The following is a 16,942-nucleotide window of genomic DNA, read 5'->3' as shown; positions in this document are numbered from 1 at the left end:
ATGGATGTGATGGTCTAACAAGTCTTACCTTCATAAGGATAGCATGGAAAAACTGATTAATATGCTGTTACCCCCTCAGATACTTAATTTGCCACGTGATTCTGCTATATGGTTTTTATATAAGTTCAGAACTTACTGGGTTTTTTTAATAAATATGTGCAGGAAATAAAACAGAGGCTGTAGGCAGCTGGTTTGAACTTGTGTCTAAACATGGCATTCAAATATTAATTGTGTGAATAAATCTTTTTCATTTTACAGACATACAAATGTCAGTAGAATAAAACTGATAATCAGAGGATGATCATTTCTGATACCTGATAAATGCCAAGATGAAGCTACTTATTGAAAGTCTATCAAAATACTCTGTTTGCCATAAACAAATATTCATTAAAATACATGTGCTTATTTTCTAAGTGGTTGACACTAATATCCTGGCATAATTCTAGCATCACAGCTAAAAACCTGATGTAGTAAAGCTATATAAATGCAGCTCAAGAAAACATTGTGGACACAGAAAATGCAGTAACCTTTTATCTGCAGAATTTTGTTCCTTAGATTTTCTTCACTCTCTCACTATGAGTTGCATATATTTACAGTAGGTGATTCTTCATTATGTTCTTTTGCGGTTTTAAATCCACCTTATCAAAGCTTTGTTTTACAAAACCAGTCACACTTCACACCTTACAGTCAGCACACAGTGAGCTGTTACTCTCAGGTGACAGAGAAGAAAACCAAACAGGGAATTTAGGGTGATTCTGTGTGCACCTTCAGCCAGGATTTGAGCAGTTTTCAGTTTTAGTTTTGCTGTTCTGCATTAAAGATACGGTGTGCCTAGGAGCTTTGGCTGAAGGTGGTTGTTTCTTCCCCCAGATGGAAGGCCTTTAACACTGGATGAAATATGGGGAAGTGTTCATGCATCCTACCAGGCTCGTCTGCAAGAGGGGCCCTGGGACACTATTACACAGCAGGTGAGAATCCTCTGGTCCTTCATGAAACTGGGGAATGAAATATATGCCTAGATCCTCAGTGGTCTTATTCCTGTCTTGCACAGAAGGGAAAAAAACTAAAATAATAAAAAATTATATATGTCTATATCATGTTGTGCTGAACCATTTACTAGCAATAGTTTCAGTCCTGGATTTTGAAGGATATAAAAGTGTTCACCTTTTAAGGCTTGCTCTGACAATATCTCACATTTAAAATATTTCTTCAAAGCCAGTCCTCAAAAATTCAGGCAGTTTCTAAGTAATCATGAATTTGGGTAAATACAAAAGCAGACTTGTTTATGTAAATAAAACATATCAATGTAACATTTCATGGATTGTCTGGTAATCAAATTACCAAAAAAGACTGGTGTAATTTTCAGTTTTAAATAGACTTTCAGTCTTCAGGGTTGAACAAGGGAAAATTGGTTTCCTATCCTAAAATAAGCCGATGCTCTCTAATAGCCACATGGCTCAGAGCTGAGCTTGGTGTTCTGGTGTCTTCCCTTTGCTCCAGGTCTCATGAGCAAATCTGACAAAGAATTGAGACTCTCCAGGTGTGAGGTTTTTCCCATCAGACCAAGATACCAATGTGTCTTCTCTCCCTCCCCTTCTCCTCTTTGATTTTTTTATTTTAGCTGTTTCCACGCACTCAGGTCTCTTGCCACAGCATGACAAGGAGGTGACATCCACCAGGTCCTACAGGTGCACCCTTAATTGAAATAACACAGTTTAATTACAGGATGTCTGTTTGTGGATGGTGCTCAGCCATGGGAACCCAAGCAAAATTCTTGTTTTTTGCAGCCACAGATGATTATTTATCTTATAACAGCTTCCTGAGAAGCTACCAAGCCATGGGTGTTCTGGTGATTGCTGTGCGAGTGTGAATTCCAGTTGTGAGCTGGCAGGTTCTTATAATACACACTTTTCACATGAAGCATTAATTACCTGGCTTGTCTGTGAATGAAGAAGAGGAAACTGGGTTTTAATAACATGATGTAATAATGTGCCACTACTGAGAATAAAGCATAAACGGGATGTTTGGAATGTGTGAAATCAGAGTTGTGGAAACCAAAAGGAAATTCAGGTCACTCCCACACGGGGATTATTTTTGCTTCTTAAGGGACAGTAAAGTAAAAACTGTCCTGCATCTAATAACTGGAGGTGTGTGTGGGATACTTACACACAAATTCCTGCAGAAACAGGAGTTTTGGGTGGCAGATTGTATGGAGTGATGAATATGATTCTGGGACACTCTCCAGAGGTGGTACAGTCAGCTGTGAGTGCACTGACAAACACAGGAAGAACATTTTGGAGAAAATAGCAGAGTTAACAGCTGCAAAATGTGACTTTCTGTGAACTAAGGAGATTATGGAAGATAATGAAAACTAGCCTGCAAGCCTCAGATCAAAGAAAGAGTCAGGTCTACAAGAAAAAACTGCTTTTCTCTGTCAAATGAATCAGGGTTCTGAACTGAAATATGGAGTTTTGTCTTGCCTTGCTGCTTTTCTGCTGACCCATTTTGTTATGTGGGTTAGGCTTTGCCTGCAGGGACACAGATCCTATAATGCAAGTCACTGGGCAAACTCATCAAATCAGGCTTGAGCACTCAGTGCACATGAGCAGCAGAATAAAAAATGGTTTAGGATTTTAATCCAAAAGAGATACAAATTTTAGATGCTACAAGCACTCCACCACTGGGAAGAAAAATTGAGTTTGCCAAGAGTAGCATGCATGTTACTTAACGTTTAACTAGAGGTGATCTGCACTATGATTGGCAGGCCAGGAAAAGAAAGGCTTCCTGACTTTTTGTGACTTTTTTCCCATATATTTTATGAAATGAGGGTGGCAGACCTGTGCACATTTCTGATGCAACTATATTTTGGTGAATTCTACTCCCTGTGGTAGAATACATCTATAATGAAATAAATCTCAGGAACTGAGACGAGCTGCAAAGAGTGGAGATATTTGACATTTGCAAATTTTAGGTGAAATTTGGACTTTTATAGTTACTTTTGATGATGGTGGAAAGCTATGCTCGTTTCCAGAGACAGCATCTTGAAATATTTTTCCCGACTAGATTACTACAAAAAGCAGAAGTCAACTAGTTACCTTCTCATAAATAAATTAACATGATAAGGTTGCATAGTATTTTATAATGATAATTGATAAATGGTGATGATTTAATTGCACTTCCTCTAGTAATAATCTTAAAATGCTCAAATGAAGTTCCTGTGATTGGCTTTCTTGTGAGTTAAATCTCCCTGGGGTCTTCAGTCATCCCTTCTCTACATCCGGCGATAACTTGCTTTAGCTGTTTTAAATAATACAAATCAATTAGAACACACAGCTGTTTAACAAAACTTCCAAATGTTGCTACAGGTCTCTGTGGGTATTTCCTGATGACTTATAATGACATCAATTTAGCACACCTGGTAAGATCTGTGTGAGCTGGAAGTGGCTTAATTCTGCAATGACAGGAAAATTAAGGAGTATTTATGGATTACTGTTGCCTTCCAGAAATGTTGCCAACTGTGATTTTCAGCTTCTTTTTAGGAGGATTCAGAAGTGGAAATACAGATATGGCAGCCCCATCTCCTGAATTGTTTACTTGAAACTTGGTGGGTGCTTTTTAGTGTTGTTTATTTATATTAGTAATTTAAATGCCATATAAACATATATTATATGTATGATGTATAGTATTTATATTAGTTATTTATTAGATACCATACACAAATACATAGTGGTACTGCCTAAACAGCTCAAACTTATTGGACCTTCTGTGTGTAATAAATATAATAAATAGCAGGTGTAATGTCCCAGTTAAGAAGGCAGCAGCCCAAAAATGCCATGGTCAAATGCTAAATGGTGAGGCAAATTGAGAGAATAAAACTTCACAAGAACAGGAAAAAAGGTAGGGAAAAAAAAAAAAAAAGAAACAGAGTGGAGAACAGAAATGAGACTAATGGGGAGAAATCTTCCCAAATATGAAGTTGAATTTATTTCAGCAAGTAATAGTGTGTGGTGTAAGAACCAGGAATTAAAAAAAACCAAACAGATAACTGATACTGAGGTAATTTGTAGAGACTGCATTTGTCCTTTTATGATTTTGGAAACCTCTCTGAAGATGGGTGGGAGATGTGAAGCAGCAGAGGGTGACTCAGTGGTTATAGCCATAACTTCAGGCTGTGTGGCCCTGGCTGGGTGTTCTCTGTGGAGTTGGAAATGCAAGGCTGAAAGGCTTTTATTGTTAGCATGGGTGTGGGATAGGCATTGTCAGGGCATGAATTTTCATCCTGCTGTGGCTGAGGGCTGCACGCCTTTTTGAAAGTGCCTCCATCAAGATCCAGGACATCCGTGTAGCCTTCACATCCAGGTATTTTCCACAGAGTGTGGAATGTGCTGGATTGATGGATACAGTCAACTACTAGGAGGTAAACTGAGGCCCACTGATTTCTCAAGCACCTTCTGAAATTTAATAATAATGGAATAAGGGATTGAAAAAATAATGGGTAAAGGCACTGCTGAATGTTCATAATATTTTTTTCCTGATGGATATTTATAAAAGTGTAGACAAAGCAGAAGGGCTTCAACAGGGGGAGAGACGACACTCTGACAAATATGTTTCTAAGACTATGATGAAACTGAGTATTGATGTCATTAATTCTATGAACACAGGTACCCAAGTCCATTTTTGATTCTTGTTACTTCTGCTAATTCACGCCTTCCTGTGTGGAAGCAAACTAGCAAGAGAATTTTTTAAGCTGATGAATGAAGCTGATCACAGTCAGTAGATCACCAACAATTTTGTTTTTAACAGAGTGATGTTGTCATAAAGGCTGACCTTCCCCTGAGGAAACAAAGTCGTAAATACAATCAAGAATATGTGCTAAGGCTTAATCAATGCTTAGTGATGATGGAATGGAAAACCAAACATCCAGGGATAGAAATTGAATTGCATTATTACAGGAGGCTCAGGGGTTGAAAAACTACCCCATAAAACAAGAACAAAACTTGGTGACTTGAAGATCCTGCAGAAATAGTCTTAAAAATTAATCTGTGAGTCAGGATTCCAAAGGGCTCTGGAAGCTGTGGAGCACATGTGTCCATACATGACTCCCCTCCTTTTTAACCAACACTGTTCAGATAGAATTACTTCTGCTACCGAAGTGCTCCCAGGCATGGGAGGGGACACATTTCATGTGTGACACCTTGCTTCTGGATTTGCCAGCAATAAATCAGCATTTTCCTGCATGTTGCTGCAGAGAAAGTAACTCAGACCATTCTGATACTGACTATATCCTACGTTTCTGAGTAGTGAGTGATCAGGAATCTGTTTTCTCTCAACCATTCATTTCTCTGTTTCATCTAAATGAGGTGGCTTACTTCTGTCATTTGATACTTAGCAGGTAGTTTTAATATGTCCTTTTTGTCATATCAAAAGTATTCAACCAAACCTAAACTACAGAAATCACAACACAGAACTGCACCTACTTCTGAGTTAATCCAGAGTCTTTTTCAGCCAGGAGTTAGGAATCTGGAGGGCACATTCTTTATAGTACCTCAATAATCCTGTCCATTACGTCACTTAATTTATAGCAGTGTTAACAGGAAAATCAATAAACATTATTTCTAAAATGTCAGGGATGTTAATAGTGTGATTTAAAAAAGGGGAAAGACTCAAAACTCTGAACAGAACACATTGATATAATGTTGTAGAGGCACATCTTGCTGAAAATGTGATAGGGAGGATTTAAATCATTATGGCTCAGTCATTTTGAAAAATGTGGTAAGGTATCTATTCTTAGACACATGAATCTTTCTTGCCATATTGTGGGATTTTGCTAAGTGGGGGAGGCTGTATACAGTATTTCTTAACAGAAGGTTGCTAGGATCGCTCTTAACGAATTTGAGTTGCATCAACAGTTGCTATGGATCCCCTGCTAATATTTTTGGAAAATTATTAGTACAACTTCCTGAGAAAAGGGAGTCTTACCAGTACAGACTGCAAGGCTATTTGACAGGGGAAGGTACGAGGATCGCAAAGCTGGGTTGGTATTTATTTCCCACTAAAATCTTCTACGATGCGCTGAACTCCTGGAGTTTCAACCAAGCTATAGTATTGTGCAAGCTACCAAGGAGGTTTTATTTTAAAACTGATTATTAATTTAGCCACTGATTATTAATGTTCAGCTGCCCTGCAGTTTAGTCATGCTTTTCCCCATAAGACTTCATGGACAATAATTTGTTCAAGTATTTTAATAGAGGGAGAAGACCACAAAAAAAAACTAAGTGTAGAGTAAATGCAGGAGCTTAATGGATAAGCAGCTGACAGATGTGCAGCTGGTGGCATCTGCCAGGACTTGTGCAAGGCATTTGACGGTGTCTGACATGACATCCTTGTCTCCGAGTTGGAGAGCCATGGGTTTGGTGGATGAAGCCCTGGGTGGGTGAGGGATGGGGCTGAGTGGTCACACGTGGGCATTTGGGGTCGGTGAGTCAATGTTCAGGTGGAGACCAGGGACGAGTGGTGGCACCATGGGGATCTCATGGAGCTCAGCAGGGTCAGGGTGTCCCAGGCAGCAGCGCAGGCTGGGGCTGAGCAGAGGGAGCAGCCCTGGGGGAGCCCTGGGGGTGCTGTGGGGCACAGCTGGGACCCCAAACCCTGGGCTGGGCCCAGAGCCCAGAGCCCCGTGCTGGGCCCAGAACCCAGAGCCCAGAGCCCCGTGGCGGCCCAGCCCAGCGCGGGCAGCAGGGCAGGCGGTTCTGCCCCTCTGCCCCTCAGGCAGAGCCCACCCGCAGAGCCGCCCCAGCCCCGGGCCGGCCCAGGAAGGAGCCGGAGCTGCCGCAGCCGGGCCGGAGGAGGCTCCGGGACGGGCGGAGGGACGGAGCGGCTCTGCCGGCAGCACGGGCCGGCACGGCCGCCGTCGCTCCCCCGGGCGGGAGAAGCTTCGGGCCGAGCTCGGGGCGGCCCCGCGGCAAAGATGGACGGAGACAATTGCCGAGGGCTGCGGGGACAGCGCCCGGGGAATGGCTCCCGGGGCCGGAGGGCAGGGCTGGCCGGGATCCTGGCAGTAAGGAATTGTTCCTGGCAGGGCGGGCAGGCCCTGCATCCCTGGCAGTGCCCAGGGCCAGGCCTGGAGCAGCCCGGGGCAGTGGAAGGTGTCTGTGCAGGGGTGACACTGGCTGGCCTCTGAGTCCCTTCCAACCCAAACCATTCCAGGTTTCTATAATAATTTACATGCAGAGATGAAAGCAGTATGGAGTTCCCTGCCAGTTTCTTGGGCATAATTCAGGACATGCTTTCAAGTCCCAGTACTATTGTTGCTTGAGTTACTCTGAAATGAAGATTCAGTAATATTTTCCATGCAGATCCGTAATTAATTGAACAAATTACAGTGTAATAGTATTGATTCTCTTGATTATTTTCTACTTCTGTGGAAAAACCTGTTTCAGTGCTGTGCATTGCATTTACAGATAATTTATCTAGCAGTTATCTACAGATAAGTTATCTAGCAGGTTCTGCTTCCAGAGAGCTTCCCAAGCAGAGACTTGTGAAGAGCACCTTCCCTGCCTGGTGTGGCATTTCTCCTTGTAAGCTGAGGTGGGTTCTGTTCTGCCTTCCCCCCTCCTTGGCTGCTGGCTGTTCACTTCTGGAATGAATCTGCCTACTGAACATTCCCCCCTTATGGAAAAATCCTAAATTACACCAACAGCATTGATTGCACAGTATGAAAGAAGTGAGGCTCATCTGTGGCACACTCAGATCCATTTGAGAGGCCACTGGAGTGGCCACAGGGCATTGTAAACCGTGATTTTTTTAAACTTTATTAATTTAAAAAGGCATTTTAAGTGCCACTGAAATAGGAGTTAGGTATCTGTGCTAACAGGAAACAGTTTATACCTAGGCACCTGCGCTCTGGAGTGGTGGCAGCAGATGGTGTCAGCAGTTCAAAAGCATTTAGACTAATTCTTTAGACTAACTTGTCCAGAAATGGATGCAAAATCACCTGGCAGGAGTGAGTCCTGTCCTGCAGTGCCCGGGATGCAGATCTGCTGGAGCAGTGCAGGGGGAGTGAACCACGGAGGGAGCCCAGGCTTGTGCTGTCCCAGGTGCTGCTGGGGGAGGCAGGAAACACTGCTGGGGCATCCTCTGGAATCCCTGGGATTATGGGATAAACCCTTTCAGGCCACTTTTGTCAAATGCCAGCATGGGTTTGGGGTTTTTTGGTTGTGGTTTTTTTTTCCCCTTTATAATTTTTTAATCAGGGTAGGAAATCTGTCTCCAGTGTCTTTTCCATACTTCCACAGCTTGTTGGATCGTTCAGTTTTGCACCTTAGATGAATCTCATAACTTAAGAACAGATTTTAAATAGTAATTAATTAAGACTATATGCTACATAACTAAAATGGTGACAACTGAATTAATCTACTTTTGGCAAGCATGGAAGAAGAATCATCTGTTTATTTTCTTAGGAAAATGGCTGAGATGCCATTTCTTGACAATGTAACTATGGACCTGCCAATTTTTAAGTATAAAGTTTTCTTGAAAAATCCTAAATGCATAAGTTACGTGCTCGTGAGAGCTTTAAAGCCTTAAATGAAGCTTGTTAAGCTTTAGAAACATGCCTGAGTGTCACCTACTGCTTTGATTCCTCCTGTTCTTGAAATTAATAATTCAAACCTTATTATACATATATAAAATATGTAATTATATGGACAGCAGTGTTGGCTATTCTTGATTACTGTTTCGCTTCTCCTGCATTACTTCTCCTGCCTTTTTGGCATCTTCTGTTAGCTATTTAATAAATTAATTAAAATAAAAATTATTAACACTTAATAAAATAATAAAGTTATAAAATGCAAAAAGTAATCACCACCTCTTCAAAACTGTAAATACTCCAAAATCAGGCAGAATTGGGGCATAAAATATGAATTACAGAGTCACAGAATGGTTTGGTTTGGAAGGCACCTTTGCTGGGATCCATGATGGATTTGAAGCAGCAGATGCAAAGTGGTAGGCGTGGTTCATCTCAGAGAAATTCTGGCTGGGTTAAGTGTCCTTGTATTTCTGTGTTGTAGGATCTGCCAAAGCATCTCTGCTTTCCTCAGGAAAGCGTAGCCATTTAACTGCCTTTTCAGCTTGGACTTGGTGTTTGATGAAAGGAGGACAGGATCCAGCTTGATTGGCTGCGTGGTGTTGGAAGTGGAGAAGGTGTTAATAAAAAATCATCACTGAACTTAGTTGTGGGTCTTTGGGAGCACACGGGAATGGGGACATTGAATCACGGGGGCAACTGCTGCCTGCAGAGAGCTGGGGTGTAAACCAAACCAGCCTCCTCCACAGAGACAGGCTCAGTGACCACAGAAATCTGCTTTTTGGGGTAGTTTGCATGTCTCTGTGTTGTCAGGGTCCCTTCATGCTTTCCCCTGCTCGATGCCAATGCAGATCTGCTTTGATTTTCTGAGAAAAGCAGGAGAGCAGTGCCAGTGGCACTTGCCAGGTCATTCCTCAGCACTGTCACAGGCAGGGCAGGCTTTTCCACCTCCAGCTCCTGGGTTTGGTGGGGTTTCTGTGTTTTCTTGCAAAGCTGGGGAAACTTCCCTCATTCCAGCAGGATGAGTTGGCTTCTGGTTGTGAGTTGAAGTCAGTGGCCATAAATACATGATCTGTCCCAGGTCACAGAATCTCAGACTGGTTTGTGTTGGGAGGGACCTGGAAGTTCATCCCATTCCAGCCCTGCCATGGCAGGGACGCCTCCCACTGTCCCAGGCTGCTCCAAGCCCCAATGTCCAACCAATCTCTAGAGATCCAGGGGCAGCCACTGCTGCTCTGGGCACCTTCTGCCAGGGCCTGCCTGCCCTCCTAGGGAACAATTCCTTCCCAAAATCCAGCATAATCCTAAATCAGCAGGATGGAGAAGCCCTAGTACAATTATTCTGCTACCAACAGCTTTATTACTGTGATTTACACCTTCTGTCAGGATTGTAAAAGTTCCCTGTGTCATTACAGTTCCTTAACGTGGTGCTTGCAACATAGTGATTCCATAGTAATAGATTTTCCATTGCAGTAGTTCCATTATTAGAGGAAAATCCCTTTGACCTCAAGTTGCACACGTCTGAAGTTCCATGTGTGCAGTTGCTGTTCTGGCTGTGGCACTCAGGGTCAGTCTGAAGAGAGAAATCTTCCTGCCTTCTTTCTGAATGTATGGAGTTGGATTATATTAACAAGTAAATTACTATTGATGTGTATGAAAATAAGGAATAAAAAAGAAGATAGACCATGAATTCAAGAAATCAAGAACATAAATTACTTATATAATCTTGAGTGAAGAATTTTTACTTAAACTCAGCTTTGTTTCAGTAAATGTGGTTCAGAAATTGGAAGAAAGGGAACAAGTTATATCCTCTTTATTAATTGCATCACTCTTTCTTTTTCCTAAATGTAGGAGATTATGGGGGGCATGTTTTAGTAATTCTGCCTTCATTTTCTGACCTGGTCACTGCTGGGAAAATGTCTGGAATCAATTGGCCCTGGCTGTGGTGTTTGCTGGTAGGATCCTGCATGAACTTTTTGACACCCCTGTGTGAATTTATTTTTGCAAAGCAACATCATGCAAACCAGGTTGGGGAAGAGGCAGTTTCAGGCACAAATCCCCTGAACTGTCATCAATGGAGAGACCATAAATGTTGTGATGGATGCTTGAAGGCAGTTTAATGTAGCACTGGAGAAAATAGAAGCCATTACCCCTGGAAGAGCTCCAGTTATGACAGAGAAAATAAATGGTGCTGCTACAAGAGATGTACTGACAACAAAATTCCTGCTGGCTGGGGAGGAGAGCAGCAGAGCAGGGTACAGAAACCTACAGACAATTACCCCTTATCTGAAGTAATGTTTATTTTTGGTTTAAATCCGACATGGAGACTGCTTGATAAAATGACTTAATCCAATCTGATGGAGGTTTAGTCTTAATTATACTTGTGCTTGGGAACTGCCCGGTCTTTGCCACTGCTCAGATCAGTGCTGTGACATTTCCCTGCTCAGCCCTGTACCTGCACAGGCAATGAACAGAGCAGTGCTGCCAGAGCTCGCTCAGTCCCAGCCTGGGCTGGCATTCCTGAGCAAACCAGGGTCAGGACAAGGGGAACAGCTTCCCACTGCCAGAGGGCAGGGCTGGCCGGGATCCTGGCAATGAGGAATTGTTCCCTGGCAGGGTGGGCAGGCCCTGGATCCCTGGCAGTGCCCAGAGCAGCTGGGGCTGCCCCTGCATCCCTGGCAGTGCCCAAGGCCAGGTTGGACACTGGGGCTGGGAGCACCTGGGACAGTGGGAAGTGTCCCTGCCATGGCAGGGGGTGGGATGGGATGAGATTTAAGGCCCCTCCCAACCCAAACCATTCCAGGACTCTGTGATTAACTTTCCGTCTATCCCATGGAACATTTTGTGTCTTGCATCCATCTCTCCCTCCCAGATTTTTTTAATGGGAGGGGTTGAGGCAGAAGCTATAGCAGGAGGCACAGAACATCCTCACACATCTTTCCTGTGTCACCTGGGAGAGAGGTCTTTCCACAGAAAATTAATGAAGCAACATTTTGAGCTTCCCAATTCAGCAGAGCTGGTGCCTGCCTGTTGAAAGTATTCCTTCCCCATCCCAGCTGGGATATGCAGATGTGTGATGGATTCCAGCTTGTGGTGCTGAGCAGGCACTGCTGTAAATCAGCCTCATAGCTGGATAGATCCAAAGTCATAGACAGATCCAAGAAAATAATGGTGTTGATTTCAAATAAACTGTGTGTCAGAGTATTGCTGCCCAGAAGAGTTGTGGGCAACCTGCAAATGGGTTCTTGCCGTACAACACCAGTGAGTGCTTGTGGGAATTGACTTGAAACTCTCACACTGCCCTAGTGCATGACTGACTGGAAAAAGATTAATTGTAAACAAGAAATAGATGATTCTTACATATTGTTTGTACTGTTTTGGCGTTTTTTCTTCATGACGTCCCAGTAGGACTGTGTATTTTTGGTGTAGCTGGCACAGGACCAGCCTAGATGAAGGGTAGAATTGCTGCCCTAATATTTTGCTCAGGTTTACATTTCAGTGCATGTGGAGTGTCATCGTTCTGCCAGGTAAGTGCAGCAGGCAGTGAGCTAATGCTAATGAAGCTGATGCAGCACAAACTGTCATTAATTTTCACCCTTCTGACAGTGTTTGAGAAGGACTTGGGGTTCATCCCACCACAGGCACCTCGCCCTCTCCCAGGGCAGGCTGGGGGCCTGGCAGTGAGAGGCTCTGTAGGCCATTACCAATTCTGAAATCATCCAGGGCTTTGATAACTCCTGCATTTTTATTGGCAGCTTCCCCGTGCTGCCTCCTCAGAGCTGCTGTGTCAGTGGTTTAACCTTGAGTGCACATCAGAGCCTCACAGGATGCCATTGTGTACAGGATCTGCAAGGTAGCATTTGACTGAATCAGAGCTGATGCTCTCAGAGTGTTTTCCCTGATGCTCCACAAGCTTCTCATCCCCACCTCAGCCTTCTCCCTTTTTAAAGGCTGCTCCTTAATGGCTCTTGGCTCAAGATTTCTTTTGGTTTCTTGTATTTCTGTGGTTTTCCTGGGAGTGTGTGATACCTTCTTGTCCTGAGTAGCATGAAATTCCTGCATTTGGGGATGTTTTCAGTGTCACTCTGTTGTCATGTGAGAAGAGGAAGGACTAAAAGAAGAATGGTATAGAATGTAAAGGTAATAAACTGTTTTTAAAAGTCAAGTCTGACCTCCATGTGTTACTCACTATTGGTTTGCTGTAGCAGGAAGTGCAGGGCAAAATCAAAAACTGGTGGTCAGGATGGTTGGGAATAACTTTAGGCTGAATATTCAGCTTTGGGAATTGTCTTCATGCCTTGTTAAGAGTGCTGAGTCACTCCCACATTACTTCTCTCTTTCTGGGAGTTCGTGAAACCCACTGAAATTTTTTCCACAATTTCCTTTTTTTTTACTTTGTGGAATAGTTTTGTAAATGTTATTAGCTATATACTTTTTTTCCCCTGTCTTTAAGGTACACCATTGGTACAATCCACGTATTTTCTGGAATTATTTGGAGGCCTAAGTTAATTTGAGCAGAATATGAAAAGGGGGTTTTAATTCAAAATATTACTCTTTCTCAAAGAAGAACTGCATCAATTCACTTTTGACAACAGCAGATGGTAGCATTCTTATGCAAGTTGTGTGTTTGTAGTGTGAAACAATGCTTTCAGAACACCCTTTTTTTTGTATATTCCAAAGCTTCTGGGAGTTTTTTTAAAGTTCTCTTAGACATAAAGAGATTGATCCTCATGAGAACATTTTCAGCACCAAGTGGAAGTCGAAGTCACCTTGAGAGCACATCCATCTCCCTTCTTGCTGCCTCTCTGAACAGAACCATGTGTATTTCCCAGCACCAGCCTGAGAAGCCACCAGGGCTCAGGGTGGTTGAAGACCTTTTTTCCTGAGGGGAATGAGCTTTCTGTGTTACATTTGCTCAGACTGTGGTTTGCACAGTAGCTTTGCCTCTCCACAGCCAGTTAATGCTGATACAGTAACTTAATTCCACAAACCATCACGTTTTAACTAAAATAGTGGCGTAGCCTGGTTGCTGATCTTATTTCCCATTCAACAGAGGAGAATGTATATTATTGATGTGTAATATATACAATATAATTTCATTTGTCATGACTGTGATAGGAAGAGCAATGTGAGCTGAGATTCTGAAGTGAGAAAAGTTGCATCAGGGGCTGATTGCACCCTGCTGTGTCTTTTTCAGATGCATGTGATGAGTTTTGTGTTTTTCCCTTCCGTGACAAAGCAAATTCTGTTCCCTCTTAGGAGCACCCCATCCTCGGGCAGCCTTTCTTTGTCCTGCACCCCTGTCGAACCAATGAATTCATCTCTGCTGTGCTGAAAGGCTCACAGGAGCATCACAGGTGAGGGGCACTGCTGGGCTTTCTGCAATGCAGGTAAAGTCAATCAGCTGCAGGGTGGAAATGGACAAAGCTACTTCCTCAGTGGCAGCAGAATAAGATTTCTGTATTGTCACTTCAGGCCTGAAAATTAAAATACATTTGTGATAGGAAAAATGAAGGAACAGCCCCATCTTAAGTTGTTTAGTGACTGTTGAGGCCGTAATTCAGAAAAAGCTGGGATAATATAGTTATGGTGCTTTTTTGTGGGTTTTTTCCTCCCTAGACACATAAATTACATCACACTGTGGCTCAGTACTGTAGGCCCAGTTGTGGGCCTGAATCTGCCTTTGAGTTATGCAAAACTGGCACCTGAGCAGAGCACGGCTGCTGCTGCGGCTGAAAGGTAAGAGAAAAGGAAACCATCCTTCCCTCTCCCACCCTCTTGTTCCAAAGATCAGATGGATACATGGCAGAACCATTTCCTCCTCCTTTGAGGATGTTGGTTAATTTAGGACTCACCTTTCAGTGTTTTGCTTACCTGCCTGCCTTGTTGCCTCACTTGCTTTGCAATGAAAATTTTTGCAGAGAGAGGTGCTCAGCCCATTGCTGACAGCCTTCATGAGTCCAGAGGGCCCTTGAGCTCCTGGGGTCTCTCAGGTGTGCAGAAGTGTTTTATATTGGTTCCCCCAGCACAGGGTGGGGGTCTGGCATAACTGCTGCAAGGATTTTGATTTTACACCTTTTTCTGTGTTTGCTGTCGCCTCTCCAGGGCCCTGAGCTGAAGGACTGGGAGTGGTTAGGCTGTGATAAAGCTGCTGCAGACTCTCCTGGGGGTAAAGTTGAAGGCTCCTTCCCCCTGCTCAGCCATGCCAGAGTGGAAATGGTTGCTCATGGCTCTTTCTGTGGCCAGAACTCAGCACTGCTGATGGTGGGAATTGGCTGCAGCTGTGGGAGCATCTCCCCAGCACCACCCAGACCTGGCCTCCCTTGAAGTCACTCATCTCCTGCTGAGGCTGCACACTGATGCACAAGCCAGAGCCAGAGTTGCTGGATCTACTGAACTTACCTCTAGAAAATCTGTGGGGCAGAAAAAGCAATATAAACACGGAGAAATGTTCATGGGACGTGGTGTGAGCTTGTGGCAGCCAGGGTATGGGCTGAGACTGGGAGCCACCATGTTCCCCAGCACACAGAACATCCTCATCCTGGGAATATCCCCACACATCACACCTCGGGGAGCAAACAGGGTGGGGCTGTCACACACAGAGCCCTTGGAGCCTGCACCGAGCGAGCAAGTCCCGCTCTGCAGCTCAGAAGCCTGGAGCAGCCGTGTGGGAACAGCTGGCTCTGCCCTGCTCTGCTGCCTGCCAGGGAAGCTCCCCGTGCCCCTGGGAGCTGCTCTTGTTCCCATTTAGTGTTTCTCCGTGTAGGTGTGGTTGTTCACAGGTTTGCTCCCTACCCTGCAGCCTCCTCTGACAGCTGCTGGCTTTTGGGGGTTGCCTGGTGGTGCTGCCATGGAGAGCCAGATGAGGAGGAACTTCCCTACCACCCATCCTGGCTGCTCTCCCACTCCCATTTTATTTGCAGTGTAAAACAGAGTCTGAGCAGCTGACCCTGGAGCACGGATTTCACTCTGTGCATTCAGCAATTGTCACTTGCATGTAGAGTCTAGGGTGTGCCATGTCAGAAATGCATCCAGATTCTGTTTTTTCAAATTATGTTTTTACTTCCATTACTTGCCATTAGTGAACATGGTATACAGAATGCAGTTCTTCAAATTCCATGGGTGCAGAATTTGTTTGCCAGACATTTGGAATTAATTATGGAAGCACATAGTTTATTTTGTTCTGTGTCATATCAACCTGAAACGCCATTTTTCCCATGTAAGATTTACAAAATATGGCCCGCAGCTACATTGATTTTTTAAACACTTTTGGTAACACATGCTTGATAATTGCATCTACAGCTCATTTTTAAATTTAAGTGAGACTTAGACAGGAGGACGAGCCAACAAAAAGAGGTAATAGCAGGTTTAAGAGCTGTTAAATGTTCACCCCTGCTCTGTGAACTTCACTTGTGATACCCTGGAACAGTAGAAGCACTCAGCTTTCTAAACGTGTAATTTATATGTAAAGGAAAATAAATATTTGTATTTCACATTGAACAAGTCTCAGCAGCCATTGCTTTTCTTCCTTAATTCACCATTTGCAAAGAAAGGATTATTTGACCAGGCCATTACACTGGGCTCAAACAATGAGGTGACAGTGCTGTGTCTCATTACTATCAGTGTTTCCCTGAAATTTGCCTGGAAAACTGAAATTCAGCTCAGCTAGTAGAAGTACATGGAGGTTAGATAGAGAAATACAGGCTAACATAAATATTTGGAACCAAGGAGATACATAAGCGCATTTGGAGATCTCCTTTTTAATGGCTGGGGTGAGAGATAAGCAACCAATTTCCTGTTTACATTTATGCCTTAATGACCTAGGATATCTTCACTGAATTTTTATGCATGAAAATTATAAATATATAATTTTTTAATCAGGTGAATTGTGGCACTGTTTTGTGATTATATTTTATGTCGCGATTCATTATTTAGTTAAAGTATTGAAGATCCTTAGACCTGAGCTTGGGTTTTGTCTACATGCATTGTCTGAACTCTTGCATCCTACCAAGGAGAAAATTTCCAGTTTAGATTTGTAAATTTGCTCAGTTGTTCATCTTTGCTAAACTGGGAAGACACATCAAGGGAGGTTCTTCACTTCTGGGGAGCTCTTGTAAGAGAGAACAGTCTGATACCTGCCCTGGGTTGCCAGAATCATCAAGAGGAATTAATTTTATGGGTTTACCTAGGCCAAAAAATGTGTTTTTCTGGGGAGTGCAGTTGGTAGCCACATACGTAATCCCTCATTTGTGTCAGCATGACCAGGTAAGAATGTAACCCCCTGCCAGGAGATTTGAGGTTGCCTGCTTTGCTTACTAACAGGAACATTCCTTTCCAGGCAGGAAATGTGGAGCTACTTAA

General features: G+C 43.4%; 1 protein-coding gene across 1 annotated transcript in view; it reads left to right on the top strand.

Annotated features, from left to right (window-relative positions):
• Positions 1–16,132, top strand: part of ATG10 (autophagy related 10) — a 59,514-nt gene extending 43,382 nt beyond the window's left edge. Inside the window, exons 5-8 of the mRNA XM_084225018.1 lie at positions 871–968; positions 13,841–13,938; positions 14,201–14,320; positions 14,687–16,132. Coding sequence (XP_084081144.1) covers positions 871–968; positions 13,841–13,938; positions 14,201–14,320; positions 14,687–14,699 — 329 coding nt within the window. The 3' untranslated portion in view covers positions 14,700–16,132. The remainder of the gene's footprint in view (positions 1–870; positions 969–13,840; positions 13,939–14,200; positions 14,321–14,686) is intronic.
• The last annotated feature ends 810 nt before the right edge of the window (positions 16,133–16,942 follow it).

The sequence above is a fragment of the Fringilla coelebs genome, assembly GCF_963513975.1.
Source record: "Fringilla coelebs genome assembly, chromosome: Z".
NCBI classification, from domain to species: Eukaryota; Metazoa; Chordata; class Aves; order Passeriformes; family Fringillidae; genus Fringilla; species Fringilla coelebs.
This window is presented reverse-complemented; position numbering and strand designations above follow the sequence as displayed.